Genomic DNA, 25860 nt, shown 5'->3' on the forward strand with positions numbered 1-25860 from the left:
TGAGGGAGGTTCTGGGATCCACAGGCCACCCCAGGTCCCTGGAGCAAAGGCCCCTGGACTTAAGGCCTGACCAGTGAAGCGGGACCAGCATTGTGGACACCCGTTGGCCCCTCAGAGGTGGCTTCCACAGCCAGACCTGGCTCTCCCCTCCTGCAGCCGTGTGCCTGAGCTCAGCGCTCCCAGATGGCGCACGGGCGCGGGCTAGTGGGCTACGGTGGGTCCGGGCAGCGCTGTCCTCTGCAGCCGTCAGAACAAGCTGGTGTGACAGGTCCTGACAAGGTGACATGCCCAGGATGGGACCGAGAACAAAGCAGGTGGCAGACGGGCCCTGCAGGAGAAACTGAGGCCACAGACCCCACAGCCATCTGCTTCCAGATGTCACACTGTCTGTCCCCAGGGTGCTCTGCACACACTTCGACCTTACTTGAATGTTAGTTATGATAGCAAACGTGAGTTATTTTTGTTTATAAAACAATAAAGAAAATAAAATTTTAAAACCTTCTCAAGATGGGGGTTGCCTGAGAGGGAGGCTGCCCAGTCAGCCCCCAATTGCAAGGGCCCAGTGGGTGGCATTTAGCTCACTGGTCACCTGCCTGGCCCTGGAGGGCCCCTGGGCTGGCCACCAGGCAGCTCAGCGAAACCAGGGGAGCAAGGGCACCGCGCCCTCTGCAGCTTGGTGCTCTGGTCCGCAGAGCAGGGTCTGGATGGGCCCAGCTCCCCGGGCATCATCTGTGCACCCAACCTGCGTCTTGTCATCGGACACTCACAACTTTCCCAAGAGGTGAGACTATGGCACGCCCACCAGACAGATGAGGAAACCAAGGCCCGGAGAGGGGTGCCACTGCCCAGAGTCCCACGGAGGGTGAGGGGGAGACCTGGACCTGCCCTGGGCCATCTGTGCCCCACCGAGGTACCCTGGGGCTGGCGCGGCCTCATGCTGGAGCCTCCTTGGCTGACGTCCCCACGCAGCACCTGGCCACACATAACAGCACCTACCACGAGAGCAGCAAACCGTTTCTTTATTGCAAACGTGACCCACCCCCAGGAGGCACCTGGGAAGAGCCGGAAGCAGGGAGAGCCAGGTCTCCCCAAAACAAACCATCCTGCTGCCCCGTCAAGGGGAGGAGTGCAGTCTGCCCCCGCCCGCAGGGTGTAGCCACGGGACAGCGACTGACAGCCGCAGGGCAAGGGCTGGAGGGCACAGCGGCCCTGGACAAGGAGGGGGTCGCTTTGGGAGCTGGGCAGGGCTGGGAGGGGAGGTGGTCCCTCCTGACCCTGGTGAATGGAAACAGCCTGGGCCCTGTCCCCAGCACCCCAGGGCCCGGCGGGCACTCAGTGTTAGACGTGAGGGCGGGGTGGTGGGGTGGGCAAGAGGCAGGGTGACCCCCGACACACACACAGTGCTGGCCCTGGTCCCCACAGTGGGCCTCTCCCGCCGCCTTCTCCCTCCTGTGGGCGGGGACACTCAGTGCACTGGGGGGGCCTCCGCGATGGCCTGCTCCACCCGCAGGTACCAGGGCTGGATGCGCGTGTGCCGCATCAGGTCGTCGAAGGCCTCCAGGCCCTCCATCACCCGCAGGACGCCGTACACCGCCTGGCGTGGTGATGGGAATGTGTCACTGAGGCCACAGCGGGGCATCCGGCCCTGCCCTGGCTTGTCTTCTGCCAGCTGTGTGCCAGGGGCCTGCGTCCTCCTCTCTTGGGGCTTGTGACCCACTGAAGGGCCAACTTTGCACGCGGGGCTTTGAGAGGCGTGCGGGTGGCTGCAGGTTTTGCCGGCCTTTCCTTGGGGAAAACGCCCTGACCCTGGGGAGGAGAGACCCCACCGGCCAGTTCCAAGACCCAGGCCGCCCAGGCCACGGCTTCAAGGATGGGAAGTGACGCCAGACCAGGGAGATGCGTCCCGGGACGTTTGCCAGGGGAAGCCTGGAGCCCTGGGCCAGGCAAGGCCTGCCTGAGGCTGAAGCCAAGTGCAAGAACAGGGGCCCTGGTCATGCCGCCGGGGCCTCTGGATCCAGCCTGGCCCGGGCCGACACTTTCCCTGAACTTGTCACTTATGTGAACCAACGCAACTCTGGAGCTGGTTTTTCCCCTAAGCCACTCCGAGTGGGTTTCTACCCCAACAACACACGGGCAAGTCCTCTGGTGAGACGTGGGCATCGCCTGGGATTTCCCCCCCAAACCGTCCCCACCTCGGCCCGCTCACCAGATCCGCGAGGTTCGGCTTCTGGCCCCCCATGAAGGGCCGGTCCTTGCCCACGGCTGCCACCCACTTGTTGGCGGCCTCATAGAGGTCTTCGCGCACGTCTTCCCGGAGGTGGTGTCTGGGTAGGGGCGGGGAAAGCCCATCAGGGGAGCCCCTTCCTCCAGCCCAGGGGGAAGCGGGGGGCGGGGGCGGCCCTCCAGGAAGAGCAGGAAGGCCTGGCGCCAGGGCGGCCCCCTGGTGAGGGATCACAGCTGCAGAGGCCTCAGGGAGCCTCTGCCCCCCGATGGGGAGACTGCCCAAGAGGGGCAGGGGACCCAACCAGGGACAGAGAGGCAGAGCAGGCCCCAGCCCTACTGCCCGGGGTCAGGGATGGTCAGGAGCTCCGGGTGCGAGTCCTGGCTTGGCCATGCGCCGTGAGGATTTTCTAGCCTTCTCTGGGCCTCGTCTCCCACTGAGCTCCCGGGGCATCCGATGGGATCGGCACAGCTCATCGTTCGGGGGCTCGGGCGGCAGGCCACGGCCACGCACAGGCACACACTCACGCGAGCGCACCGTCACCTGCTCTTCAGTCGCTTGCTGATGAGGTACATGGCAGCCGCGCCCATGTACTTAGCCACCGCGCCTTCCACGGCCCCGAACTTGCCCTCGCGGACGATGTAGTCAAAGGAGGCCAGGGCCTCGGCGGGCGTGCGGTACACGTTGGGGGAGATCAGGTGCACCAGCCAGTCGTCCGCCCACTGCCGCCACTTCATCTCCTCCCTGCGCACACGGGAGGACGGGGACAGTGGGCGGGGGTGCTGGGAGCAGGGTGCGTTCCCGAGAACGTACCCCCGTGCACGCAGGTGGGAAGCTGAAGCCTGGGCAGGAAGGTCTTTCCTGACGCTCAGTCCAGCCGTGCCTTGGTCTCTCGTGCCGCTCCCCCATGGCATCTTGTCCCCCTCTGAAGCAGACCCCAGCCATGACCCCCACCCCGCTGACCCCAGCCCCACTCACGTCCTCGCCTCCTTTCCACTGTACATTTGCTGGGCCTCCTTCTCGTCTAGCATGAGCCAGTACTTGTTGCAGAACTCAGTCACTTCCTTACCCTGGTCATTCATGGCCTTCATAGGTGGGTAGTAGGTGATGATCTCTTCCAGGGGCTGCCTTCAGGAGAGACCCAGAGAGTCTCACCCACCTCCCTCCGCCTCCTGTCCACCTTGGCCGACCAACCCAGCCTGGCCCACCCAGGCTCTCCACCCTCTTGCAGCAAGAGGGATTTGGGGTGGACACCAGCAGCACTTCCCTGATGGAGGGCGATGCGGCGAGGCAAGGAAGCAGGGGATCTCAGAGCAGGATGCCCGTGGCCCATTCTGGACACTAAGCAGCAGCCCCACGCTGCTCCCAGGCAGGACCAAGGTGGGGCCTCCCTGGAGAGAGAGGGGACACAATGTCTGCCTCGGTCTTGGAGGGGCTCCTTACCCGGATACCAGGTAGGTCTTGAGAGCGCTGATGATGACGGACGAGTCATTCAGTTGTTGCTGGAAGAACAGAGGTTGGTTTAGGTCGGAGGCTCTAACGGGCGCTGGCGGCAAGGCCCCAGGCGTTCGGCAGCTGGGCGCTGGAGTCTGGGCATTGCTTATCCGTCTCTGAGGGCCGCCCCCAAACCAACGCCTGAGTGAAGGAGACCCAAGCGTGGCTAATGGGCAGGAAGGTGCGGGGAGGCCCGGGGTCCAGGCCCCAGCCCACTTGTCCACCTGACCTCCCACGCACTAAGGGGCAGGGGGGCTCCAGGCGCTACACACTGGGTACCAAGCACTGTGCCAGGCACTTCACATCTGCTGTCCCTGCAACCCAGAGCACGGTCCCCTGTGGACTAATGAAGAAAGCCCAGAGAGGCTAAGTGACTTGCCCCAAGTCACACAGCTAGCTAGCATGGGTGAGTCATCCCTTGACCCCAGACCACCCTGACTTCAGAACCCAAGTTGCTGAGCTCCGTGGTGCTGACGTTGGTGCTGGGAGGGAGGGGCCTGCATCTGTCGGGCACCTCCTGTACACCAGCCACTTCCCCCTCGCAGCCCTCAGCAGAGGCCTAGGGGTCCCAAGCTCCTTCCAGGGCTGCAGAGCAGGGCCAGGCTTGGGGACGCTCTGGGACAACTCAGGACAGGAGGGAGGTTGGTTCTCCCGAGGCTCACCAAGCTTTCTCCTTCCTGTGCCATCAGGATGGGCACCTTCCTGTAGGAGGAGAACTTGATCTCAGCCCTGCGCACGGGGTTCACCTCCACCACCTGGTAGGGCAGGGCGTGGAAGTCCAGGAAGGCACGGACTTTGCTGCAGAAGGGACACGTCTTGTACTGGTACAGGGTCAACTGCAGGCGGCTGGACAGGGAGAGCTGCGGGCAGCAAAGGGAGGCGACTTTTGAAGTGTGGTGCCCCGGGCCCAGTCGCTGGCCCCAGGCAAACGTGCTTCTCAAGGAGCCTTCTGAGAGGACCCTGAGAAAATCGGGAGGAATGGGAGGTAGGGAAGGGCTCGTGGAGCGGGCAGCCTGGGTTCAAGCCCCCAGCTAGCACGCTCCTCAGGCAGGAGGCCCAGCATGTGCTGAAGGTCTGTGCAGGAGGAATCATCCAGTCTCTTACACTAGGCAGACACCTCTCTGCTCCCTCCAGTCCCAAGGGAACACCAAATAGCCCAGGGTGTGCATGACCCCACATGCAGGACAACTGTTCCAGCTTGGTGGGCTCCCTCCACTCCTCCAACCCCAGGGGGCTCTGGGTGAGGGGCACAGCTGGGCTTCCACCCAGGCCAGCGTTTGCCAGGGTGGGGTCCAGCTCACATCTCCAAAGGGAGGGTTGTATCTGGGCACAGGAAAGCCCCACGGGATCCTGCTGCTTGTTCAAGTTTGAAAGCCACAGTGTGATCACTTCCCTCAATGTTCTGGGGGGCAATGGGTGGGACCACGGAGTTGGGCAGGGGCCGGAGGACACAGGTGACTCCACTCCCCTCTCACCACCCCGGTTCCCCTGGGTCCAGGAAAGGGGCATCTGTGGGTGGTGGGGGCCAGAGCAGAGAAGGGCTGCGAGAGTGCAGGGTATAAAGTGCCTCAGGGGCAAGTGAGCCACCACCTGGGGGGTGAAGGGACCCCTCCCTGCCCCTCCCTGTTTTAGGGCCTGAAGTCTAATGCTCATCCCCTAAAAGTACTGCTGCTGCCGCTGCTGCTAACTAAATATACGTCTTTAGGATTGGGGGGCAGTGGGGAGAAAGATAAAATCTTTGGAAAGTCATAACCTGTGAAAGAGGCTTTCTCTTTTCTGTGTTCTCCAAATCTCTTAACCAAAAAAGCCTCCTTAAAACGATAGAAAACCGATTTTATGAAAAATAGAACGATAGTAGGTTGCAGGTATCAATAGCGCCCCCATTTTACAGTAAAGAACGCTGAGGGTCGGGAGACTTAAGACCAAGTCACTTGCCCAAGGTCACTATCGAGCAGAGGAGGCGACCTCTGACCCCGCGGGGTCCCGGGAGTCCCAAGCCTGGCGCTGACCCAGCGCCCCCAGCCACGGCCCCGCCAGGCCTTACCTGAGCGGCTGAGTGCTCTGCGAGGAGGTCCTGGGCGCGCAGGTGCCACCGCGCCGTGTGGTACAGTCCCAGGGCGCCCCCGAGGGCCAGCGCCACCGCCCCCAGCAGCCGCGGGCTCCCCTTGCGGGAGGCTACGGCAGCGACGGCGGGGCCCCGGCCACCCGCCGCCCCCGCGAAGCCAGCCCGGCTCTGCGCAAGGAGCAGTGGCCGGGGGCGGCCGCCCAGCCTCCAGGCCAGGACGCACCGGCCGGGCCACAGCGCCCGCGCCGCCAGGGCCATGTTCGCTCCGCCGGCACCGCGGGCGGGCGCGCAAAATGCAGACGACCGAGGCTCGGGCGCCCCTTAAAGGGCCAGGTCCCTGAAGCTTGGCGGTTACCCCGGTAACGGCGACGCCGAGGGAGAGCGGCAGCTTCTCCGGACTGGGCGCGCGTGCCCGGCGCCCAGGTGCCAAACACCCGTCAGGGCAAGAGAAGCAACCCAGGGACGCTTGGAAGTCGCTCACGCCTCCGCCTCTGAAGGTGTCTGTGCACGGGGCTCGGCGGTGATGCGGCCTAGCGGGGAGTGCCCGCGGGCCGGCCGCCCTCTGGGCGATGTGGCTGTCTGTGAGAAGTGCTCAGCCACTCCTGCTTCATGCACCCATTCGAAAGAAATTAAGCCTTTAGGAGCGTCCGGGCAAGGGCCCTGGCTTCCGGTCACTGAAGGCGGCGACTCCGGCTCTTTCTGCCCTCCCGCTCCGTTGTACCCTCCCTACTGTGACTCGAACCATAAAATTTTCCCGAACCAAGAGGGGGCCTTGGAAACCACGTGTCTCGGATTTTGCTCACGCGGAGCTATCGGCTAGGCGACCCAGGGGTCCCCAGGGACAGAATGGGCAGAGTAGGGTGCCAGGCTAACCTGCCACTCTGCCGGGCACGCTCGCCCTGGCTAAGCGCCCGGGCCTCCACCGCCTGGGCTTCTCCGCGGGCAGCCCTGGGACGGCCCCGCCCAGCGCCGGAGAGGGCCGGGGCTCGCGGGGTGGGCGGGGCTCAGGGCGGGGGCGGAGCTCAGGGCGGGGGCGGAGCTCAGCTCAGGCCCGGGCTCCTACTGCCCGGCTGTACCCAGCCGCCGCCTTCCCCCGCGGTGGCCCCAAGTTCCATCCACCGCCTGCACCTCCCGTGCGGCCCTTGCGGCCCCGGAGCCCGTTATGTCAGGCACCAAAAAGGACCTGAGCATGTTGGTGGAGGCGGGAGCGGTAGGCGAGGACGACGGCTTCGGGGAAGCAGGTGCCCCAAGGGGGCTGCTGAAGCGACCTTTGCTTTTCCAGGGTTGCCCTCCTGGGAAGGGCAGTTGTACCTGCTTGGGGGCTTGGAAGGGACTGAAGAGTCCTCGCCGAGCCGCCCAGCTCCAGGATCCCCAGTCGCAGGTGCTGTCTCGTATGCAGAGCGAGCACCTGCGAGCGGGTCCCTTGAAACCTGTGAGTCTCGGAGAGTTGTGGGGACCCAGCCCCGGTTTGCAGATGTGACCTGCTTTCAGAGCAGCCTCTTGCGTGCTTAAGAGTGCAGGGCTGGAGTGTGGAGAGAGAACCCTCAGCTCCCTTCTCACCTTCTCTAGCCTCAGTTTCCCCATCTATAAAATAGCAATAATGATTAGTGTCTCCTGCATTGGGATGTGTCACGATTAGATGAGAAAATGATTGGGAAGAGGCTGGAAGCTGGTGACACTAGAGCCTGGGAGGGCCCACCTGGACGCTGCTCCATCCTAGCATAGGGTGATTCATCCTTTGCCAAATCTAGGAAGGAAGCCCAATGACCAGCCCCTCTGCCAAAATACTTGGCAAAGGTCTTTCTCTTTGTCCTGGCCAAGACAACTCTTCGCTTACCATCCAGTGTTCATTCTGCCTCACTGCCCTTGGTCCCTGCACTGCCTCTTCCTCAGTTCCCTCTAGCCAGAGACCTCCAGTCTGTGGGCAGCACTGAGCACAGCCCTGCTGAATGGCCAGGGCCCCTCGGGGCTGAACAGCCAGCTGTGGCTGAGCTGGATGGAGCTCTAGGACAAAGTGAGCAAATCCCAGAGGCCAGTAGGGTTTGGGTGGCATGGAGCCCAGCCTGGGCTATGAGGCCCGTTTTCTTGCCCATCTCTCAGCTTCAGCCCTTCTCTGATTGGCCCCAACCCCATCCTCTACCCAAGCCCTGTCCCTGTGCCACCCCTCCTCTCTGTCCCCTTCCTCCCCCAGCCCTCATCCCAGGGCTGAGCAAGTGGGCACAGCCTCCCCCACCATGGCCTGGAGAAGGGACAGAATGCGCCACCCCAGGCTGGCAGCTGCTATGGTTTGAATGTACGTGTCTCCCCAAAATTCCTATGTTGGAACCTAAGACTCAGTGTGGTAGTGTTAAGAGGTGGGCCCTTTAAGAGGTGATCAAGTCCTGAGGGCTCTGCCCTCACGAATGGGGTTAGTACTATTATAAAAGGGCCCAGGGGAACTAGCTAGGCCATTTTTGCTCTTCCCTCTCTTCCACCATGTGAGGGCACCTAGAAGGCACCATCTATGAGGAACAGGCCTTCCCCAGGCGACGAACCTGTGGACACCTTCATCTTGAACTTCCCAGCTTCCAGAACTATGAGCAAGAGATTTCTGTTATTTGTAAATTGCCCAGTCTGTGGTATTTTGTTACAGCAGCAGGTATGGACCCTGACAGCTCTGCTCTTCTCTGTTGCTGACAGCTGGTACAGCTAGGCAGGACCCAGAGTTCTCACACAGGAGAGAATTGAGCCTCTGTCCAGGCAGAACCCGGACCCTGCCAGCCCACAAGCCCCATTCTGGGCCATAACTTCTGTGACCTGCTCTTGTTGTCTGAACTGGTGGCCAGTCTCATGGACACATGCCCCTCTGTGGCTCTGTGATCTCACTGCTCCTGGTTTTCCTTCAGCCTCTCTGGACACACTTCCCTGTCTCCTTCCCCCTCCTCTTCTGCAGCCTGCCTCTTAAGAATTAGGTTCCTGAGTGTTACAGCTCTTTTAGAATTTGTCTAGCAGGTTTTCTGGTCCCCACCAGAAGACCCCCTACCCATGCAAAATAAATTTAAAATGTGAAAAAAAAAAAATAGAATTAGCTTCCTGGCTGGGAGTGGTGGCTCACGCCTGTAGGCCCAACACTCTGGAAGGCCCCAGCAGGAGGATCGCTTGAGGTCAGGAGTTTGAGACCAGCCTAAGCAACAGCAAGACCTCATCTCTACCAAAAATAGAAAAAATTAGCCAGCCATGGTGGCTGTAGCCCCAGCTACTTGGGAGGCTTGAGCCCCAGCTACTTGAGCCCAGGAGTTGGAGGCTGCAGTGAGCTATGATGACGCCACCACACTCTAGCCTGGGTGACAGAACAAGACCTTGTCTCAAAAAAAAAAAAAAGTTTCTCAGGGTTCAGCTCAGGGCCTGGTACACACACCCTTGGCCACCTCTTCCTTCCTCTGGTTTCTGTCACACATGTGTCCTGAAGGCACCAGCCTGTGGCTTCAGGTCAGCCCTGTCCTGACGCCAGGCCTGGGTTTCCACTGCCCCTGGCACAGCTGGCATGTTCCCCAGGCACCCCCACCTCAGTGCAGGCACAGCCACCCAACCTGCCTTCTTTCCCACGTTCTTGTCTTCTGCTCCTGCCTCAGCAGCCTCCTGCGAGCCTCTGCTGGCTCCGCCACTCCCCGCCCCGCTCTGCCACTCCTGCTGACCCTGCCAGCTACCCTCCGTGCCACCCAGGGAGGTGCCCTGACGCCCCTCAGCTAGTCCAGAACGCAAACTTACTATGTTGAGTGAAAGAGGCCAGGCGACCAAGAATCCCTGCCATTCGGTTCCATTTGCAGAGGTGACACGAACTAGTCTACAGTGGCAGAAGCGGGTTGGTGGTTGCCTGGGGTGGGGAGAGCAGGGAAGAGGAGCCGGAGGGCAAGATTGCAGCGGGCAGGAGGAATCCTCAGGCTTGAGGAATATGTTCACCATGTTGATTATGGTGGTGGTTTTGCGGGCATGCATTTATGTCAAAACTTACCAAATTGCTCAAAAACCACAATGAAGGGGGGATGTCAAAGGACTCAGGAGCTCCCAATGGCTGAAGTCAAAACAATTTGAGCGACAAGATTAAGTAGTCTTGGGCTATGACCCAAAGTATAAAGTAAATATCTGTGAGTCTGTCAAAAGACTCAATTAAAAATAAAACCAATTTAGTTGCAAGACCTTCGTTGACTTTCATTTGCGATTCTAGAATTGGGCAACACCTCCTTCCGTAGAACATTCTGAGCTGAGCAGGAGAGTTGGTTTTATAGACAGGTAGGGCTGAGGAGGCAGGCTCGGAGAACAAAAAGCAGATTGATGGCTTCGCAGTTACTTTCCTTGTAAAGGTTACGGCAGAAAGGACTTCCTTATCACACCGGCCTGTCTGGGCATTTGGCTTCCATTTCTCACTCTCCCGATTCTGGGAAGGTTGAGTAAACAGTTTAGTTTCCGCTTGGTGATGGGAACTTCAGCATGAGTGACTCCATGTGGTCTGGTCTGTCGGGCAGGGGTGCAATCTAAACAGTCTAAACTGTCGGTTTTATTTAACAAGTCCACGCTAATGTGAATAAAGGATAGGATAAATAAATAAGTGAGGGAGAAGAGACAAACCTCCCGCAGGAGAACCCTAATGATTTCCGTAGATTCTGTGCCCGAGGGAGATGGGCAGACCCCCCACTCCTTGGGTGTGGGCTGTGCGGAGAGCACAGTGTGGAAGGGCGAATAAAGGAACAACTTTATGGTGACAAACATTTGATCAGGTCATCATCCACAGTGATAAGTCTTGTTGACAGTGACAGCATGTGGCCTTGAGACGGTGTGATGAAGATGGCACTTTGCCTCTGCGGTCTTCCTCCCTAAAAGCCAGAACTCCAGTCTAATCATGAGTAAAACACGAGACTGTCGAGAAAAATCCCACATTGTCAAGGTCATCAAACCCAAGGAAAGTCTGAGAAACTGTCACAGCCCAGAAGAGCCTAAGGAGATGCCACCTAAATGTAAGGTGGTCTCCCGGTGGGATCCTGGAACAGAAACAGGGGCCTTAGGGAAAACGGGCGATCTGAAGAAAGTACAGATTTGGTTAGTAATCATGTGCCGGTCCTGGCTTGTTAACCGTGTCAAATGTACCACACTCATGTAAAATGTTAACGGGGGAACAGCGCGCAGCACACATGGGGGCTTTTGTACTGTCTTCACAATTTTTCTGTAAATCTAAAACTATTCTTAAAAGTTTAGTTTTAAAAAACTTATCAAATTGTGCACTTTGAGCAGTTTTTTGCATTGTTTGGTGTTGTCTTCATAGGGAGATTTGTTAACTGACTCAATTTCTGTAATAGTTATAGGATGACTTGGACTTTCTTTTTCTTCTTGAATCTATTTTGTAAGTTAGAATTTGCTAGGAAATGTCCTATTTCATTACCGACAGCATTCTGTCATAGGACACAAATAAACAACAAATGGACAGTAGGAACAAAAACGGGACTTAATTATAGAGTCCATAGACAGTAAAAGGACAATGAGAGAATGCCATGATCTTTTTGTCTTCAGAAATTTTTTCCAAATTTCTATTTTGTTAGTCTTTTCCAAGAGTCAGCTTTTGGCTTTGATATTCCTTTCTATTTTATTGATTTCTTCTCTTATTTTTTTTCTTTTTTTTTTTTAACAAGGTCTCGGCCAGGCGAGGTGGCTCACGCCTGTAATCCTAGCACTCTGGAAGGCCGAGGCGGGAGGATAGCTTAAGGTCAGTTTGAGACCAGCTTGAGCAATAACAAGACCCCGTCTCTACCAAAAATAGAAAAAATTAGCCAACCATGGTGGCTGTAGCCCCAGCTACTTGGGAGGCTGAGGCAGGAGGATTGCTTGAGCCCAAGAGTTTGAGGTTGCTGTGAGCTAGGCGGACACCACGGCACTCTAGCCCAGGCAACAGAGTGAGACTCTGTCTCAAAACAAAACAAACAAACAAACAAAAAAACACAAGGTCTCCGTCTGTCACCCAGGTTGCTAGCTTTGCAATGGAGCAATCATAGCTCACCACAGCCTGGAACTCCCGGACTCCAGCAATCCTCCCGCCTCGGCCTCCCAGATGACAGGCACGAGCTACCACGCCCGGCTGATTTCTTCTCTTTGTTTTCTCCCTCCATTTTCTTTGGGTTTATTCTGTGGCTTCTTTTCTGAATTCTTACTTTGGACGCTGTGCTCATGACTCTGCAGCCTTTCTTATTCTAACGCACACATTTGAGGCTGTAAGTGTCCCTTGTTTACGGTGAGCCCAGCAGGGCACGGAGAGGCCGTTTCTGGCTGTGTCTGGCAGTCTGGCAGGGGGAGGGCCCTTCAGGGCGACCAGGCTGCCGTTCAGCCAGGGTGGCTTTTCGGATGGATCCTCCCCGAGGTCCACTCAGGCCACAGGGAGACCAAGCACCCTGCCTGCCCCTGGGGAGTGGCAGCCCCTCCAGGCAGCCTCCTCTCTGCTGTCCAGCAGGAGCAGATCCACGTCACTTGCTTGAGCCTTTTCTTGGCAGTAGTCCGACCCAGTCCACAGCGCCAAGGTCAGAAGTCAGCCCCCTTCTCTGTGGTTCTCTGCCGTGGCTTTCGCTGGGCAGGTGGTGGGAAGCGGCCCTTCCTGGTCCGGGCTTCCAGTGAGGACGATTATCCCCAGGGAGAGGCTCTGGTCAGGGATGGAAGGCCACTGAGGCCCTAAGTAGCAGGCAAGGCCCTCTCAGTGGCTTGTGACACTCACAGCACGTGGTGGGGGACACACTTGGTGTACACTCGGGAGCCTGTGCATACCCCGAGCTACACAAGCAGGGAGGGGACTGGTGGGAGAAGGGCCAGGCTCCCACCTCCCAGCCCTGAACCCTCCCGGACACAGCTGAGCCCCGGGGCTCCTCCGCCTGGGCGCTAGGGGCTCCCTGAGCACCCACTCCCCATGGCCCGGGTCCCCTCCTGAGATGGACCCAATCTCTTTGTGAGCAGGCCTGGTGTGGGTGGCCCAGGACAGGGGGAACTGAGGTCTGGGGAGAACGGGTCTGTGTACGTCAGATCCCTTCTCCTAGAAGATATCTGTGTAAATGGTTAATTAAGCGTAAATGTAACTCTATTTGGAAAAAAAAGTCTTTGCAGATGTGATTATGGGCATTACTCTCTTAAAAAGCAAATAAAACAAGCTATTTTTGTTTTCTTTTTACGGCCCAGAGTTTTTTTCCTTTCCTGGAGAGTGACACTGTTCTCACTCCTGGTTCACAATATGATGCAGAGAGTGTTCTGTTTTCAAGTTTCTAAGAGAAGAATCAAATTATTATTTTTATTTTTAGAGACAGGGTCTTGCTATGTTGCCCAGCCTGGCCTCGAACTCCTGGGCTCAAAAGATCCTCCCCCATCGGTCTCCCAAGTAACTGGGCCTGCAGGCAGGTGCCACCTCACCCAGCAAGAAGACTACAATGATTTTCACAACTCACTGATATTTACGTAGCAGAAGACAGACACTCTGGACTCATGACTGGCCTTTCCCCTTCTTTCCTTTTCCTTTTCTCCTTCCCCTCCTCCTTCCCCTCTTCTCACTCCACCTCTTAAATCGGTTCTGAGATGACAAGGTGACCCTGGATCCCTAGGTGGGTTCTAAGTGTCAGCGACAGGCAGAAGGAGGTGAGACCCACGCAGTGGAGGGGGCCTCTCAGGGCAGAGGCAGAGATGGGGCCACAAGCCCCTGAAGCCGGGAGAGACCTGGGACCGGAGCCGCCCTCGGTGTGATTGCGGCACAGTGAATTTCTGATTTTGAACTTTTGGCCTTTGACACGTGTTGTTTTAAGCCAACAGGTTGTGGTAATTTGTTGCAGTAACTTGGCGATTTGGGAAATTCTCAGCCTCTCCAGACTGCAGAAGATGTTAACAGTAGGAAACTCACCGTTAAGAAAGCTGCTTTTGAGGAAGGCCAAGGGTGTGGCTGGGCAGGGGACCTATGGACGCGGAGAAGGCAGGGGCCCCAGGGCTGTGGGAAGGAAGTGGCCTAAATCAAGGGAACCAGCAGCGTGGGAGGTGGTCGCAGGAGTGTCAGGTGGAGGGAGCCCAGGACAGAGAGACCCAGCAGTGTGGGGAGGTGGCCCAGGACAGCGGGACCATGAGACACCCCAGTCCTGGCAGACCCAGACTGAGCTCCTAAGGAGGGGCACTTGGGCTGCAGTGACCCTGGGGGCGGCCAGAGCCCACTCGAGGCCTGAGGGACTCCGGCCCAGACAAAGGCGCTCAGACCCATGCCCTGCGGCCTCCAGCCTGCCTGCCCGTCACTCCCGTGCAGAGGGGTCTCACCCCGAGAGGTGATTCCAAGAGTCATGGGAGGTGGGCAGGGAGTGGTCCTCTCTCCAGCCCAAAGTTGGGCCTCTAAGGCCTGTCTCCAGAAACTCACACTTCTCCCCAGCCCCCTGGCCTGAGCCCCCTGAGAACTGGGCCACAGAGGGACAGTGGCCAGGCCAAGGGCGGGTGTTCTCAGTGTCTTGATCTACTTTGCTCCTTGCAGCCCCTCCCTGCTCCCTCACCACCCTCTGCTAGCCCAGGTCAGCCCCTTCTCTGAAGGTGGAGATGCTCTCGCTTTGGAGCCAGACCTGGTCCTTGCTGCCGGTCACAGCCTTGCTCGGGTCCTCCTCCCCCAGAGGAAGAGGCTCAGCCACAGACACCCACCAAAATAAATACCCGGTGCCAAGGAGGAGCTAGAGCTGGGACCCCAACCTTTCTCCACCTCTGGGATGAGTGGGAGGGCCCAGGGGCCTGCAGCTGGCCAGTCCCAGCCCCCGCAGAGCCTGAGCGCCCCCACGGTTCCAGAGCCAGGACAACCTTTCGGGATTTGGTCTCATTGAACCCTTCCTACGCCTGCTACCCTGCCCCCTGGGCTGGGCACACTCCTGACCTGTCCTGGGCTCACAAGGCACAAAGGAGAAACAGCCTTTCGGGAGGCCCAGACCTGTCCTCTCACACGGCCACCTTTGACGGTGTCCAGCAGAGACTGAGCCAAGAGCCTGGGAGCAGGGAGCATGGGGCAACCCAGGGGGGGCCGCAGTGGGGATGCCCTTCCCTGGGCCTCCTGAGGTGCCGGAGGCTGCAGCCCGGCAGGACAGGTGCAGACCTGGGAGGAGCAGAGGTCTGGAGTGGCACCAAGGCTGTGCCAGGCAGAGGCCTACGAGAGAGGTACCTGCTGCCCAGCTCCCCGGGAACCCAGCGTCCACTCTCCACCTGCAGACCCTGCTCTGAGCTGTGGCCGCCAGTCGCTGCCCCTGTGGTCATAGTGGGCCCTCTCCCCCGGGTGGGACTCCAGCTCCACAGTGAACAGCAGGAGCACCGTCTGAGGGGCGTGCCTGGGCCAGGTGCCGGAGCACCAGAACCAGCAGGTGGCCCTGGGCCCAGACCTCAGGGAGCAGGGCCTGCCTCCCCCTGTCCAGCAGACCCCAAGGTCTCACCAGAGGGGGAAACCCACTGAGTGTATCGGGGGAGGCTTGGGGGGCTGCCTTTCAGTTTTTCCACAGGCAGGGTCCCCATCCGGTGGAAGGGACAGGAGATCCTTGAGGCCCCCTGGTGAGCCCTGGCATGAGACACGGGCGATGGGGGTTGGAAAAGGAGACTGAAGCTAAGGCCCTGGGGTAACAAGCACCTCACCCCAAAGAGCCCTTCCTGCTCTTGGTTGTGTGGGGGCAGCGTGCCCAGCCAGTGACCAAGGAGGGCCTACCTGTGGACACCAAGAGTTCCTGTGGCAGTGACTCGGCCCCTGGGGGCTCCTCCCAGGCACGGCCCCAGTTCTGAGACACCTGCCTAGTCACCTCCTGCCCGGCCTTCACACAGGGAAGCGGGTCAGTCATTCACAGCCGGGCTGAGCACTACTCACAAGCTCCTAGAAACCAGACCAGGGGGTCAGACTGGATTCCTGAGATGCACGAACCACCAGGGAACATTGCTGCTTTCACGAGCAGATTAGAACAGGCCTGGGGCCTGGCTGGGCCTCAGTGGGAGGACGGGACACTGCAGTCTCTGGGGAGCCTCCCCTCTTGCCCATAGGGAGGAGGGAGAGCAGCTGCCAGAAGCGGCAGAGGTGGTCAGGAGCACCCAGAGCTCCCGGCTTCTGGGTGTAGCGAACCCAGGCGTGGACCACTGTTAAGTGCCTGCTGTTGCTAAGCAGACCCAGACAGGACATTGGAGGCCCAGCCCGGCTTCCCCTAGGAGGGGCTTGGCCCGGAGCTTCTGCGGGGCTTGCCGAGGGCTCACTGAGACATCTGTAGCTCTTAGAGAGAAAGCAGGACCAGCCCAGGGGCCACAGTAGAAACCATCAGAGTGCCAAGGGGCGACAGGGCAGTGCCAGGCATGCCATCTGCATGGTGCCACACATGCAGTGTAGACTGTTCCAAGAGTCCCAGGGCCCAGAGACTCTCCCCAGCTCTAGGCAGTGTGAACCTTCAAGTCCCCTCCTTGGCCAGGGGCCCAGGCCCAAGGAATAGAGCCTGGTGGGAAAGGGGTGGGTGAGGAATGGGGCCGCCAGCGTCCTGTCCACCCTGGAGCCCACACCGTGGTCCTCACCCAGCCCTCCCAGCTCATGTCTCGAGGCGTGTGTGAGGCAGGCGTGGGTGGGCTGACCTCCCCGTGGCCCAGCTGGACTCTGAGGAGGGTAGGCAGAGTGTTTCCCCTCCTCCCCAGCCAGCCTGCAGGACCTCCCACCCCCAGACAGAATGCCGCCAGTGTCCCCACCTGCCCCCGGACCCTCCAGCTCCTGCCAGCCCAGCAACAGGCTCTTGCTGGCTGGGATCGGCCATGACATGGCCTGGCCTCTGCCCCAGCAATGGCCACGATGGACCTCCATGGACCTGTGTCCATTGACCTCCATGAGGTCTGGCTGGGGACACAGCACATCTGAGACCCAAATCTCTCAACAGCCCACACACCCTTCACTGTCACCCCAACCTCCAGGGCTGGACTAGGAAAGAAGGCAGGATGCAGCCAGGTGAGGAAGGGCAACGAATGGCCATCGCCAGGCATCTGCAGAGACAAAGACAGACATGGACACGAAGACAGAGAGAGGGGGACAAGGCCAGTGGATCGAAGACAGGCTTAGAGCCAGTGCAGAGAGAAGAGTGGGCCCTGCATGGGTTTGAGCAGAAACTCGGAGACAGCCTGGTGTGGGGACACCTCAGTCCCTGGTGCTCTCTGTGTGTGGCTTTGCAGCATGGCAGAGCGGCTCCTTATGGAGGAGGAGCCGCTTTGCAGCATGGCAGAGCGGCTCCTTATGGAGGAGGAGCCCGATGCGGGTGGGAGGTGGACAGTCTGTGTGTCCCGGGGTGGGGCCAGGCTTCCAACCAGTCTGCGGCCCTGAGCTGGGCCATCTCACCTCCTGGACCTGGCTCTGGCTTCTCATGCTACAGACCCTGCACCCTGCCCCCCGATTCATACCCTGGAGCTCCCGCCCCCGGAAGCAGTAGCCACTCTGCCCCCTGACTCTGACTTTCAGAGCCTGGAATATGAATATTCCATCTAGTGGCTCCTCGGTGATCCAGAGAGCAGTGCCCCTCCCCTGCTCAAAATTCTTTGGGGCTCCAACCATCAGTCTCCCCTACATGCAACAGTCACTGCAGACTTGAGGGTTCTTTGGGGTTTTCTTGTTTTTGAGATAGAATCTTGCTCTGTCACCCAGGCTGGAGTGCAGTGGCGTCATCATAGCTCACTGCAGCCTCCAACTCCTGGGCTCAAGTGATCCTCCTGCCTCAGCCTCCTGAGTGAGTTAGCTGGGACTAAAGGCATGCACCACCACACCCAACTAATTATTGTATTTTTGGTGGAGACAGGGTCTTGCTATGTTGCCCAGGCTGGTCTCAAACTCCTGACTTCCAGTGATCCTTCCACCTCCACCTCCCAAATTGCTGGGATTATAGGCGTGAGCCACCTTGCCCAGACTTGAGGATGCTTTCTAAGGTCAAAGAGAGTAGCAGGGGTGGAGCCCCTGGGGCTGGGAACAGGGGTTTGGGGTGGGAAAAGGGGGCTCTGGAGGGAGGGAGTGGCCACTGGCACCTCAGCAGGGGCAGGCATTGGTGGCAACATTGTTCCCTGCAATTGTGCTCATCTTTGCCTCCTGCCCTTTCATCACCCAGATGAGCAGACAGGGCATGAGGGGAGTGGGAAGGGGGCCTCTCTGGCCTCAGGGAGGCCGAGGCTGCACCCTACCCCTAGCTCAGGACCCCCTCCAAAGTCCCTTCCCTCAGGGTCCTGCTACCCAAGCCTGGGGGTCCCAAGCAGCAGGTCAGTAGAGCCAACCCTGTTAGTCCCATCTGAGGCCAGTGAACCCTCAGTCCAGCCTCAGGGTAGGCATCTGGGACATCTCTGGCCCCCGTGGGTGAGCCATCTCTGGGACACTGCGCAGGGCTCACTGCCTCCCCGGGATGCTGGCCAGGCCCCCAGTGAGGAAACTGCTTCCCTTTAGGACAAGGCTGGGCTCCATGGCCTAAGGCTGTGGCCAAAGACAGGAGGATGGTCTCAGTGACCTCTCAAGGACGAGGTCAAATCCTGGCACTCCCAGTGACCCAAAGCACCCGGTGTCCAGGTCAGCAGGATGGAGCCTGCCTTCACCCCCCACCACCAGCCCTGCTCCTCTGGGGCAGGGGCCGCCCTGCATCGTCCCACACCAGGGCTCCACGATGAGCTGGGACTGCGGCCTCAGCACCCAGCTATGTCAAGCGGCCACATCTGTGGCCCGTGTGCCCAGCTTGGGGGCTCTGCCCACTAGCCTCCCAGTAGAGGCCGTGTTGCTGCTGTCACTCCTGCAGACGGGGCGTGGAGGAGGTGAGGGGCTGACTCAAGGCCAGGGCATTCCCAGGGAAGCCTCTCGGGCTCCCTGCCCTGTGCCAAGGCCTGGCGTGGGGCTCCGGTTCATCCTTGTCCAAGCTCAGCTGCCTCACCCTTCCCTGACCCTTACGAGAACAAGGAAACAGCACATGACCTGTTGGCAGGAGACATTCTGTGCCTTCAGTGGGCGTGGGAGGCAGGGATGGACCCCACCCCAGGCTGGGGCTGAGCAGCAGGGGCTGCTGGGGGTCAGAGATGTCATCTCTTCTGGATCGGGGGCCACTAGCCCACACTCAGGGCCCATCAGAGGAAGGGAATCCCTTACAGACTGCACAGAGGGAGCCCCTGTCCCTGCAGAGGTGTGTCGCTCTGGGAAGTCCCCTCTGCCCTCCCCTCCAGGCCTTCCTGCCCGTGCACTTGCACAATCCTGCCCAGGGGGCGGAAAGGGGCAGAAATCCTGCCAAGTGTTGCAGCAGAAGTTGTGGCAATTGCCACACCTTCCTGGATTTGGCAAAGGATGAATCACCCCGCCCTAGGATGAGCCCATAAAAAGGGTCCCCGGGCTAGCCTCCTCACTCTCCTCTCCCACCACTGCCAGCCCAGCAGCTGCCTGGAGCCCCGCTTCCTCGGCCCTGAAACCATGTCCCTAGGTCTCCTGTGTCTGGGCCTCACCCTGCTGGGGGTCCTGAACACCCAGGCCCAGGACTCCACCAGAAAGCTGATCCCAGCCCCACCCCTGCTCAGGGTCCCTCTGCAGCCAGACTTCCAGGAGGACCAGGTAAGGGGCCTGGAGGGCACCTGCAGGGAGGGCCCGAGGAAGAAGGGGAGCAGAGGGGAGGAGAGGCCAAGACACTTAGGAGAAGCACTGGGCAGGACAGGGGGACTCAGGGAGTCCAGGGCCCAGGCTGCAGCTCACCCTGCATGCGGGTCCCCTGGTGGAAGCCCCCATTCCCACCCATCCCAGGGTCACCTGAGCAGACCTTCCCAGGCACACCCTCCTCTCTCCCAATCCCCATTGTCCATGCAAGGTGGGAACATCTTCAGTCCCTCTGCACAGATGAAACTGAGGCTCAGGAGGGTCCACCAGCCACTTACTTGCCCAGGGTCACCCCAGCCCTGCCAGACTCAGGGCCACCTCCTCACCCAGGGCTCCTCCCCAGCCTGACATCCTCTGGCTCCCGCCAACTCCAGCAGTGCAAGCCCAGTTAGAGGGGCTCCTGGTTCCAGGCCAGGCTGCCCAGAGGTGCCCGCAGGGGCAGAGCGAGAGGGGTGGTTCCTGGGGCCATTCCTGGGCTCTGCTCACCAGCAGCCCCTGCAGTTCCAGGGGAAGTGGTACGTTGTGGGCCTGGCAGGGAACGCAGTCAGCAAAGAAGAACAAGGTCAGTTTAAGATGTACACCACCACCTACCAGCTGAAAGACCACAGCTACAACGTCACCTCCACCCTGCTCAGGTGAGAGCCACCTCCTAGGAGTCTGAGAGGCAGACCAATGTCACCACCAAAGAGTGACGGAAGCTGAGAGATCTGTCATTCATCCACTGTCCGCACTGAATCCATCTATTTGTTCTCTCCTTCCTCTGTCCGTTAGAGCGAGATTTATGGGTCACTTCAGCTCAGACACACACAGACAGTAGAGGGGACAGACATACGCAGTCATTAGAAAACAAAACAGAGAGAATAGGGGTGTCCTGCAACCCTGCAGTGGGAGGAGGGACACTGGTTCCAGCCTGGAACCCCAGGGCCTTCATCGAGGGTTTCCAGGGAGGTGGCCTTAGAGAAGCCAACCTGCCCCCGAAGGAGGCAAGGAGCGTTCACAGCAGGGGCTGGCGGACTCCGAGTGGGACAGAGCTGTGCCTTCAGGAAGCAGCAACACTGGTGGGGCCACCCCGAGCAGGAGCCGCTGAGCAGCCTGGAGGAGCCAGGCAGCCACGCTGGCATGGCCCTCGGACACCAGCACCAGAGGGACGTGATGAGGAGTGGGTTTGAGCAGCAGGCAGAGATGGTGGGGTGCAGGCAGAGATGGTGGGGTGCAGGCAGAGATGGTGGGGTGCAGCCTGGGAAGGTGGGGTGCAGGCAGAGATGGTGGGGTGCAGGCAGAGATGGTGGGAGACCAGTGGAAGTGGGCCTGGGCAGTCACAGGCGGGAGACGACAGGGTGGGCAAACGGGGACTTGGGCGGGGAGCCGGGGGTAGCCCATCTCCAGTGGGTCCCTCACGCTGGCTGCTGGGTGGGTGGGGGTTGAAGCATTTGTGGACCAAGGAGCAGAAGAAAGGCGGGTTGGGGAGCTCAGTCCTGAGGTGCCAGGGGGCAGCGTGGGACTTGGGGGGCTGGTTTGCCCCAAGAGCTGGGGGCGTACTTGGCATGAGACAGACTGGAACCTCAGGTAGATTCCCCAGGAGGGGTGTAGGGAGGGAAGCAGCAAGAGCTGGGATTGGTGCTGGGGGAGGGGACTGTGTGTGGGGAGGGCCACCCAGGGAGGCGGCTGGGGGAGGGAAGGGTCTGAGTAGGCTCCAGTGACCCAGGGCAGGGCCCAGGAGGTACAGCCAGGGAAAGGCGCAGACGGGAAGGCCCAGGCCCATCTCAGCTGGGTGGGGTGGGGGCCCCTGCGTAGTGGGGATGGGCTGTCATGGTTTGGGCTGGACTCGGGGTGTCCAAGTCCTGCTGCACCCCTAGCCCAGGGGGTCCAAGCCTGCACTGTGTCCCCTCCCACTGCCCATCTCATGCTCCCACAGGAATGGGGACTGTGACTACTGGATCAGAACTTTTGTCCCAAGCTCCAAGCCTGGCCAGTTCACCCTGGGCAACATTAACCGTGAGTCATGAGTGAGGTGGGGCCTGGGGGTTGGGGCTTCACAGGGCAGGGTCCTCCTAGAAGGGGCACGGACTTCCCCGGCCCCTTTACACAAGTGCTGTTCCGCAGGGAGAAGCCCATGCTGATGGGCTGGGGAGAAAGCTGACAGCTCCCTGCTCCCAGCCAGGGCAGGGCTGACCCCTCACTGTCCACACCTGCAGGGTACCCTGGAATACAGAGCTATACCGTGCGAGTGGTGACCACCAACTACAACCAGTTTGCCATAGTGTTCTTCAAGAAGGTGTCGGAGAACAAGGAATACTTCAAGACCACCCTCTACAGTGGGTCCTCCCCCACTCCCTAGGGGACCCAGCTCCTGATCACACTTGGGGGGAGGGGGCCCCTCTGCAAGGAAGGGATCTGAGGCCTTGTTCACTCATTCAACAATACTGACGGAGTGTCCGCCGGCCACTCACCGGCCACCTTGGCCACAGGGAGAACCAAGGAGCTGCCCCCTGAACTGAAGGAGGACTTCATCCGCTTCGCCAAATCTCTGGGCCTCACCGAGGACCACATCATCTTCCCTGTCCCAATCGGTAATGGCCATCTGGGAAGAGGGGACATGGGGACTGTCTGGGCCTGATGCTACCCCATCAGGGAAAGGGGGAGAGGGGAGACTCAGTCGCCTGCTTCAGCCACTGGAGGGGGGACAGTCTAGGAGCTCCCTGGGAGCCACTCTGGGTTCAGGAAGACCATGCTCCCCCCAGGGATCCAGGCCCCAAGTGCTCCTTCCTGACAGTTTAGCTGGGGCCTGCCCAGATGAGGATGCAGACCCAGGCCCAAGTGTCCCCACTCTCACTGCCCGGGCCACCTCCCCACACATTCCCAGGCCCCCGTGTCCTGGGCCACCTCCTCTCTATATGCTGGGTCTTGCTCACCACTGACTCGGGCAATGTCCTTGACTTCAGGGGCCCTGACCTGGGCAGGAGCCTCCAGCCAGGCCACTCAAGAACCACTGGCCTCCCCAGTGCTGAGGGGCTGCCGAGGCTCCTCGGGGAAACAGGCGGGAGGCCTGGGTGCCTGAGCGGCCGTGGGGCTGGGCCTCACTTGCCTCCCCTGATGAACGGTGTCCCCTAGGGCTGCCTGTCCCTGGGCCTTTCTCCCATATCCCCCTGCCCCATCCCTGAAGGGAAGCCCCAGATCCTTCACAGCCGGGCCAAGCTGGGCCGGGGGCTGCCCACAGGCCGTGCAGAGTCCTGGGGGGCAGGGATGACTCACTCACAGGCACCTGCCTGTTCTGATGGACTTTCTCCCCCACAGACCAGTGCATCGATGACTGAGCGCACAGTGAGTGTGGCTGGAGGGGACTGGAGGGTGCGGGCCAGGGTGCAGCGGGCGGGGGTCTCGGACCTGCCTTTTCTCCTCCCCTGCCCCCAGCACTGCTGCCATCTTCACTCCGCTGTGTCCCCCTCAGGTGCCTCCTGTCTCTCCGCCCTTCTCCCCCATGTCCCCCTCTGTCCAGGGTACCGCCAGCTGCCCCACCAGCCCCAACACCAGTGAGAGCTGGGAGACCCCTTTCCCGGTACCGCCCACCCAATCAGCCTGCTGACGGAGCCCCACCTTGCCTGCTAAATAAACACATGCCCCAAGGCCCCCTGTCTGCTGCTTCTTGACCCCTGGGCCACGGGGGAGGGGAAAGGAAAGGGGGGCTCACCCTATAATCACTCCCAGGGCCTGCGCTTCCCAGCGAGGGATGAAGGCCATAGAACCTGGATGTTAGGGCTGCAGAGCAAAGGTGAGCCCCTGTCATCAGCAGCAGCCCCCTTGCAGCTGACTGCCTTGAGACGTGGGATACCACCACACTCCCTCCTGCTGTGACCCTGGGCTGGGCCCCAGAGCAGAAGCCCTCATATGCCCCTGCCTGAGGGTGCCCGGTCCAACGCAGACACTGATGGGGCCACACGTCATCCACACTTGGCCACCTGCAACAGGCCCCAAAGCAGCAGCCTAGCCTCCCCCAACTCACCAGGACCCCTGTGGATGCTGGGAGGCCCCAGCCAGGGCAGGAGGGGTGCACAGAGGGTGGGCAGAGGCATGCGCAGCTTGAGGCTGTTCCAGGCAGAGTGGGTCACAGGGGTGGTCCTCTGCCTCTCTGACAGCCCCCTGGGGCCTAGTGCTTGTACATCGGGTAGGTGGCCACGTCCATGCTGACCCCATTCAGAGCGCTACCCTCACCCTACAGCTCCGTTCTCCTGACCATCTGGGGGTGCACTCTGAAGCCAGGGCCAGGGGAGGGGTTGGGGGCATGTGCTGCCAGGAATCTCGCTTCCTAGGAGACTCGAGGGCTCCAGGCCTGTACCCGTCATTTGGCTGGGCTTGTGTCAGGCCTGGCAAGCCCCTGTCCCCCTACTGGCCACAGCTGCAGCCTCCCCAGGTGTGTACCACACACAGGAACTCCCTCCCCAGCCTCTCCAATCCTTGCAAGGTCAGAGGCCAGAGTGGGTGGGGTTCAGAAGAAACCCAGGTTTCCCACCCTATAGACACACACACTACCCCATTCACCCTCGGCAGTGGGAGTGGGAGTGGGAGAGTGAGCAGTGCCAGCCCCGGTCCCCCAGGGAGCAGGACAGGCCTGAGACCCAGGCCCACCAGACACTGCTGAAGCCTCAGAAGTCTGGGCCAGACTCGGAGAAAAGACCAGCTTGGTGCAGCCTGGGCGTTCAGAGAGGGAGGGGGTTGTGCCCAAGTCCAGAGAGGCTCTGGCTGAGAAGGGCATTCAGGGAGTGCTGGCCAGAGCCCCACCAGCGGGCCGCAGGAATGGAAGCTGCACCCAGCACGCCTGGCCCTCGGGCTCCTCCTTGGACAGTAGATCTAGTTTCCTACTTTGGCCCAAGCAAGGCAGCTTCCCATCACCCCCTGGGCCTGCTGGGCTTTTCTGGATCAAACTCTTAGGGCACAAATGGGGCCGTGTGTTTCCTTCCTGGTCACCAGAGGTATGTGAGTTTCCTATCGCCACTATAATAAATTCCCACAACCGTGGGTTTAAAACAACATACACATATTCTTTTACAGTTCTGGTGGTCAAAAGTTTGAAATCAGTCTCAATGTGCTGAAATTACAGTGTCCGAAGTGCTGTGGTCCCTCCAGAGGCTCTCGGGAAGCATCTACCTCCCTGCCCTTCCAGCTGCTAGCGCTGCCTTCCTTGCATTCCTTGGCTTGTGGCCCCTTCCTCCTTCTTCAAAGACAGTGTAGCATCAGCAAGCCTCTTTCTCCGCTGAGGGCCTCGCTTTCAGTCAAGGAGCACACGCTGACCTGCCTGGACAAGAGGCTATTCTCCAAAATTCTCTAGGCACTGGTTCAGCACAGGCCTTGCTTCCACCCAACCTGGTTCAGGGAGAGGCAGGACTGCCCATGTGCCCATGTGCCCATGTGCCCATCTGCTGGTGGGTGGTGAACTTTACAGCAGGCTGTGGGCTCAACCTCACCTCCACCCTCCTCAGGGGAGGCTTCTGGGACAGGAGAGGATTCTACCCATTGTCACCACCTAGGACACACACCCTAGGCCTGACCCCTATGCTAAGGGTGGCCTGTCCACAGAAACAATGGCATGAGACCAGGCCCAGGCTGCTGCAGCCATGGGGCCGCCTGGCCACTACAGCTACAGGAGTCCCAGTAAGTGAGCCCTTTCCGCTCAGGACATGGGCCTCTCAGCTGGACACCTGGCCAGCATCACACCTCAGGGTCTAATCCAGGAGTGACACTGCTGGCCGGGTGACTGTGGGCAGGCCACCCTCTCCTAACTGGTAAGTGGCGTAGAGGGACGATGGCAGCTGGATAGGTTATCATGAAGCCTTTCTCAAGGGACAGCCCTGGCAGCACTGTGCCCCAAAGACCTCCACCCTCCACGGCAGCACCCACGTGAAGGGGCAGCAAACCTTCGCATTGGGAACATGCCACACAGTCTGGGCTGGCACTCGAGAAGAGCAGGGCTCGGGGGAGCCTCGCCCCCTCTTCCACCCCCGCCCTGGTTAAGGGGCTCACCCTAAAACAGACTGTCCCGATTCTCTTACTCTGAGCTGGAGTCTGGCCGCCTATGAGGGCTCAATAGGTGCAGCCACTGAGCCCTAAGAGAGGCGCTAAAGACCAGGAAGGCCAAGGACAGGGGCTGGGGCAGGCGAGGAGGAGACCCGTCGTGACTCTCAGGGGGACTGTGAGGAGGAGTTACCCGAAGCCACGGGAGGCCTCGGAAACGGAGGGGCGGGAGAGGCGGATGGGCGGGGTGGGGTGCGGGCGGCCCGGACCTCACCGGCTCGCTCGCCCTCGCCCGCCGCGGGGACTCACCGCTCGCCGCCCCGCACAGGTGCGGGAGCGGGCGGGGCTCGACTGTGAGGCAGGTGCGGGCGGGGCTCCACCGGGGGCGGGTCCGGGGCGGGGCGGAGCTCGGGCCGCGGAGCTCCCGGGTCGGGGGCGGGGCCCGGCCGCCCCGCACAA

The 25860-nt window shown here is 60.2% G+C and overlaps 2 protein-coding genes and 1 non-coding gene across 5 annotated transcripts; 2 read left to right on the plus strand and 1 right to left on the minus strand.

Annotated features, from left to right (window-relative positions):
* Positions 1–1001: 1001 nt before the first annotated feature.
* On the minus strand, positions 1002–6178 carry PTGES2 (prostaglandin E synthase 2). The gene is made up of 7 exons (XM_069474713.1): positions 5760–6178; positions 4378–4575; positions 3665–3723; positions 3200–3349; positions 2765–2965; positions 2207–2324; positions 1002–1594 (listed from the first exon to the last, which is right to left on the minus strand). The coding sequence occupies exons 1-7, from the start codon at positions 6036–6038 to the stop codon at positions 1466–1468; spliced, it is 1134 nt and encodes a 377-aa protein (XP_069330814.1). The 5' UTR covers positions 6039–6178; the 3' UTR covers positions 1002–1465.
* A 2559-nt stretch (positions 6179–8737) lies between these two features.
* On the plus strand, positions 8738–8799 carry LOC138388918 (U7 small nuclear RNA). Its single transcript, XR_011234373.1, has one exon. It is a non-coding gene; the product is annotated as a U7 small nuclear RNA (small nuclear RNA).
* A 10363-nt stretch (positions 8800–19162) lies between these two features.
* Positions 19163–23011, plus strand: LCN2 (lipocalin 2). Of its 3 annotated transcripts, none has more exons than XM_069474714.1 (7): positions 19163–19356; positions 19897–20030; positions 21311–21390; positions 21591–21710; positions 21864–21965; positions 22690–22716; positions 22844–23011. In XM_069474714.1, the coding sequence occupies exons 1-6, from the start codon at positions 19219–19221 to the stop codon at positions 22707–22709; spliced, it is 594 nt and encodes a 197-aa protein (XP_069330815.1). In that variant the 5' UTR covers positions 19163–19218; the 3' UTR covers positions 22710–22716; positions 22844–23011. The 3 variants fall into 3 exon arrangements, with proteins under 3 accessions (XP_069330815.1, XP_069330816.1, XP_069330817.1); XM_069474715.1 differs by having other exon boundaries at positions 22892–23011; XM_069474716.1 differs by having other exon boundaries at positions 22807–22844.
* Positions 23012–25860: the final 2849 nt, after the last annotated feature.

This window comes from Eulemur rufifrons, chromosome 7, assembly GCF_041146395.1.
Source record: "Eulemur rufifrons isolate Redbay chromosome 7, OSU_ERuf_1, whole genome shotgun sequence".
Classification (NCBI taxonomy): Eukaryota; Metazoa; Chordata; class Mammalia; order Primates; family Lemuridae; genus Eulemur; species Eulemur rufifrons.

Excerpts from the sequence above, each read along its gene's own strand:
- PTGES2 (XM_069474713.1), bottom strand. The coding sequence starts at position 6,038 with ATGGCCCTGGCGGCGCGGGCGCTGTGGCCCGGCCGGTGCGTCCTGGCC. Across the intron at positions 4,576-5,759 it reads CAGAGCACTCAGCCGCTCAG|CTCTCCCTGTCCAGCCGCCT; the intron begins GTAAGGCCTGGC and ends TGCTGCCCGCAG. Across the intron at positions 1,595-2,206 it reads AGCCGAACCTCGCGGATCTG|GCGGTGTACGGCGTCCTGCG; the intron begins GTGAGCGGGCCG and ends TCACCACGCCAG.
- LCN2 (XM_069474714.1), top strand. The coding sequence starts at position 19,219 with ATGTCCCTAGGTCTCCTGTGTCTGGGCCTCACCCTGCTGGGGGTCCTG. Across the intron at positions 21,391-21,590 it reads CACCCTGGGCAACATTAACC|GGTACCCTGGAATACAGAGC; the intron begins GTGAGTCATGAG and ends CCACACCTGCAG. Across the intron at positions 21,711-21,863 it reads CTTCAAGACCACCCTCTACA|GGAGAACCAAGGAGCTGCCC; the intron begins GTGGGTCCTCCC and ends CCTTGGCCACAG.